General features: G+C 42.3%; 1 protein-coding gene across 1 annotated transcript in view; it reads left to right on the top strand.

Annotated features, from left to right (window-relative positions):
* The first annotated feature begins 4,522 nt into the window (after positions 1 to 4,522).
* LOC138974435 (uncharacterized) overlaps positions 4,523 to 4,546 on the top strand; it is an 11,910-nt gene continuing 11,886 nt past the window's right edge. Inside the window, exon 1 of the mRNA XM_070347150.1 lies at positions 4,523 to 4,546. This exon is cut by the window's right edge and continues 25 nt beyond it. Coding sequence (XP_070203251.1) covers positions 4,523 to 4,546 — 24 coding nt within the window.

The following is a 4,546-nucleotide window of genomic DNA, read 5'->3' as shown; positions in this document are numbered from 1 at the left end:
CCAATACGGACCCGCTGGGTTCGCTTCGTAAGGAAGCTGAAGACCCAACTGATCAGCACTGGATTGACGTCGAACTCCAGCAGCTTCCTCATCATGAGATGAGGCTGGATGGTGTTGAAGGCGCTGCTGGAGTCGATGAACAGGACCCTGGCGTAAGAGGAGGGCTTCTCCAGGTGGGCGGAGACGTTGTGGACGAGAGTCAGGATCGCATCTTCAGTACTCCGGTTGCGGGTGTATGCAAACTGAAGAGGATCCTGATGGTCCTCTGTCTCCAACCTCAGCCTCCGAAGGACCAACTTCTCAGCGCACTTGAAGGGGATGGAGGTGAGCGCTACGGGCCTGTAGTCGTTCAATGTCAAGGGATTGGGCTTCTTGGGTACAGGAACAATGATGGAGCTCTTCCAGATTGCAGGGATGGAATGTTCGTCGAGGGACCTCTGGAAGAGCTCGCGGAAGACAGGGGCAAGGGAGTCTCCGCATTCCCGTAGAAGCCTGCCAGTGATGTTGTCTGGGCCTGCGGCACTGCGTGCCTTGGCCTTCTTGAAGGTCGACCGGACTTCGTCGGTGGTGATGATGATGGGCGTGGACGGGCGGCTGAGCACCTCCTCCATGACTTTCCGTTGTTCTTCGCTGAAGTTACGCTGATCGAACCGGGCATAGAAAGTGTTCAGCTCTCCTGCCAGCTTCGCCTCATCCGTCGTCTTGAGTACAGGCTTGAACATATTAATCTCCATATAAAATCCATGAGTTTGGTTTTTTTCTAAATCCAAATCTAACGCTCAGTGCAGAGAAACTCGCTTTAGATCTCTTATGAGTGCAAGCAAACTCCCAAGGCAAGTAACTCTCGTACTCTGTCTAGCGACAAGAGTAGTTCCCCTTCCACATTTTCTGAACTGAGTTGCTTGGACAAAAGACTGCAATCCGACGGTTAGTTTTCGACAATATGTCATTTCATAAACAGATCACACGCAACCAAATACACACATCTCATCAATTTAAAGAACATACAGCGGTTTCAAACACTATTTTGCCCCAGAAAACTGAACTTCATACAGTTTTTAACCTTGGAACACGGGTGCAAAAGTTCGTCTGCTTGTCCCATTCGAAGAAAGAACATTTCCTAAGCAATACCAAAACATGAACAGAACACACACTATCTGCCTTTACCGCAACAACAGAATAACAACATAACTGTGTACTTGATTTTAGTCCAAAACAGGGAAACTGACAAGAAGTGTTGACAGAATTGAATGATTTTCCCTGAACTATACAAACGCGCATTATTCAATCGCCTGCGCAGGTAGACTGGTTGAGTGAATAGGATTCGATCAAACTTTCGCACAAAAACTCCTCTTTTCTTTGAATAACTGAAGAAAGTAGGAATAAAGAGGTTACATACCTCGCCTCAGTGATTATTACAAATAATGGTCTCAGTTCGCGGTCATGAAAAAGCTCGCTGAAGCTCGCATTTTTCACAGTGATCCGCAATCTTCGACCAAGATTGTTAATCATTATTTTTAATAATCACTGAGACTCGGCATGTAACCTCTACCTCTCTCTTTATCTCTCTCTCTCACTCTCTCTCTCTTTATCTCTCTCTCTCTCTCTCTCTCTCTCTCTCTCTCTCTCTCTCTCTCTCTCTCTCACAAACGAGCGCTGAAAGTAGTCTTATTAAAGAAAACAACCCCGAGTGAGTTAGACTACATAAACTTAGGCATTCTCTCTCTGAAGGAAAGACTAGGCTATGATAAAGGTAGGCCTACCCTTACTAGCAAATGTATCACTGGATGTGTACCTGAAATTTATGAACACTCCTATTCCTCGGATTGACTTGTTTAAGTCAGGTAGCAGTCTCTCTCTCTCTATTCCGACCTCCTTGCAGCAAACTACCAGCACAGATATTTTTAAGAGCAGATATTTGTCTTCTTTAATGAAGTCAACAAATTTGTCTGAAATGGTTTTCATTTTTGTGTATTTAAAATGCCTCTCCCCTCTTTATTGATATAATAATGTACACAGACCCTTTTCGGATGAAGTGACTTACAAACTACAACCATTTAGATGTGTGATGATCTTTGCAATTTGATTGTTTTTCTTTAACATGCAATGTATGGCTAAGAGCATGGTGTTGAGTCAGTGCAAGCTGCTCTATACCAATAAGTTCACACCAATTAACTCGCAATTTACCTCTATGCAATGCATTTCGTGTACATATGTATAATGTGTTCTCACTTTAGTTATCTTTTAAACTGTAGAAGTTTTATTTTTCTCTTTTCTATTTCATTTTTAGTCAGTCCCTCTTTTGGGCGAGGGCTGGATGCAAAAAAGCAGACCACTCCTCAATCTATTACTCTCGTTAAATAAAGAATTGTCATTGTCATTGTCATTCTCTCTCTCTCTCTCCATCTCTCTCTCTCTCTCTCTCCATCTCTTCTCTCTCTCTCCCTCTCTCTCTTTCTCAGTCTCTCTCTCTCTTTCTCAGTCTCTCTCTCTCTCTCTCTCTCTCTCTCTCTCTCTCTCTCTCTCTCTCTCTCTCTCTCTCTCTCTCTCTCTTTCTCAACTAGATGAGTCAAGCTGAAATGGTGTATAATGTAATTTTTTCGTACGCAAATGTTGGACTGGATGGTCTTCTCATTTAAATCGGGTTGAGTTTACATGTCTACGCGTGGATTTACACGTGTGCGGGTGTAGTCTATGTAAATGTGTGTGTGTGTGTGTGTGTGTGTGTGTGTGTGTGTGTGTGTGTGTGTGTGTGTGTGTGTGTGTGTGTGTGTGTGTGTGCGTGTCTGTGTGTGTGTGTGTGTGTGTGTGTGTGTGTGTGTGTGTGTGTGTGTGTGTGTGTGTGTGTGTGCAGCCATTGTTGTTTTTGTATAGATGTGTATTTAGACATGTCCCCCTACTAGTCACGCGAGGGTAACGCCGACTGGTGGTTTCTTGGTTTTAAATATTTGTGGTCTGCAGATTGACTGTTTTTACATTTAGTCAAAACTTGACTAAATGTTTTAACATAGAGGGGGAATCGAGACGAGGGTCGTGGTGTGTGTGTGTGTGTGTGGGTATGTGTGTGTGTGTGTGTGTGTGTGTGTGTGTGTGTGTGTGTGTGTGTGTGTGTGTGTGTGTGTGTGTGTGTGTGTGTGTCTGTGTCTGTGCGCGTGTGTGTGTAGAGCGATTCAGACCATACTACTGGACCGATCTTTATGAAATTTGACATGAGAGTTCCTGGGAATGATATCCCCGGATGTTTGTTTCTTTTTTTCGATAAATACTTTTGATGACGTCATATCCGGCTTTTTGTAAAAGTTGAGGCGGCACTGTCACACCCTCATTTTTGAATCAAATTGATTGACATTTTTGTAAAGCAATCTTCGACAAAGGCCGGACTTTGGTATTGCATTTCAGCTTGGTGGCTTAAAAAATAATTAATGACTTTGGTCATTAAAAATCTAAAAATTTTAATTTTTTTGTTTTTATATAAAACGATCCAAATTTACGTTCATCTTATTCTACATCATTTCCTGATTCCAAAAACATATAGATATGTTATATTTAGATTAAAAACAAGCTCTGAAAATTAAAAATATAGAAATCATGATCAAAATTAAATTTCCGAAATCGATTTAAAAACAATTTCATCTTATTCCTTGTCGGTTCCTGATTCCAAAAACATATAGATATGATATGTTTGGATTAAAAACACGCTCAGAAAGTTAAAACGAACAGATGTACAGAAAAGCGTGCTATGCAGCACAGCTCAACCACTACCGCGCTAAACAGGCTCATCAATTTCACTCCGTTATGCACAAGCGGCGGACTACGGTCATTATGAAAAAATGCAGTGCGTTCAGTTTCATTCTGTGAGTTCCACAGCTTGACTAAATGTAGTAATTTCGCCTTACGCGACTTGTTTTAGTGTGTGTTAACTGTCCTAGACCGAACAATTGGATCAGTATTTTTCTTTGTGTGTACAAATGTTTTAACATAGAGGGGGAATCGAGACGAGGGTCGTGGTGTATGTGTGTGTGTGTGTCTGTCTGTGCGTGTGTGTGTGTGTAGAGCGATTCAGAGTAAACTACTGGACCGATCTTTATGAAATTTTACATGAGAGTTCCTGGGTATGAAATCCCCAGATGCATCTTGGACACCCGGCCAGTCTGTAACTGACGATAGAGAAAAATAAGAAAAGCAAAAGCTGGAGTAAAACTGGACGAAATTGCAACCAAGAACGCAGAATTGATTTTTTCTGATTTTTATTTTAGCCGTAAGCGCCATGTTTATCGGAGCAGGAAACTCTTCCAGAGTGAGGCCCCTTTGTTGGTTTCACTGCGGCCGCATTGTGAACAGCAGTTATGAGTTATAAACATGGCGCTTACGGCTAAAATAAAAACTCAGAAAAAATCAATTCTGCGTTCTTGATAGCAATTTCGTCCAGTGTTACTCCAGCTTTTGCTTTTCTTATTTTTCTCTATCGTCCAAGCCCATAAAATCGAACAAAGCGGATTGCGTTTGGATTTCCCTCTTTGAGATGACTGAGATTGCCCCCCTTGGA

This window comes from Littorina saxatilis, linkage group LG8 (assembly GCF_037325665.1).
Source record: "Littorina saxatilis isolate snail1 linkage group LG8, US_GU_Lsax_2.0, whole genome shotgun sequence".
Classification (NCBI taxonomy): Eukaryota; Metazoa; Mollusca; class Gastropoda; order Littorinimorpha; family Littorinidae; genus Littorina; species Littorina saxatilis.
The sequence above is the reverse complement of the archived record's forward strand: the minus strand, read 5'-3'. Positions and strand labels throughout refer to the sequence as shown.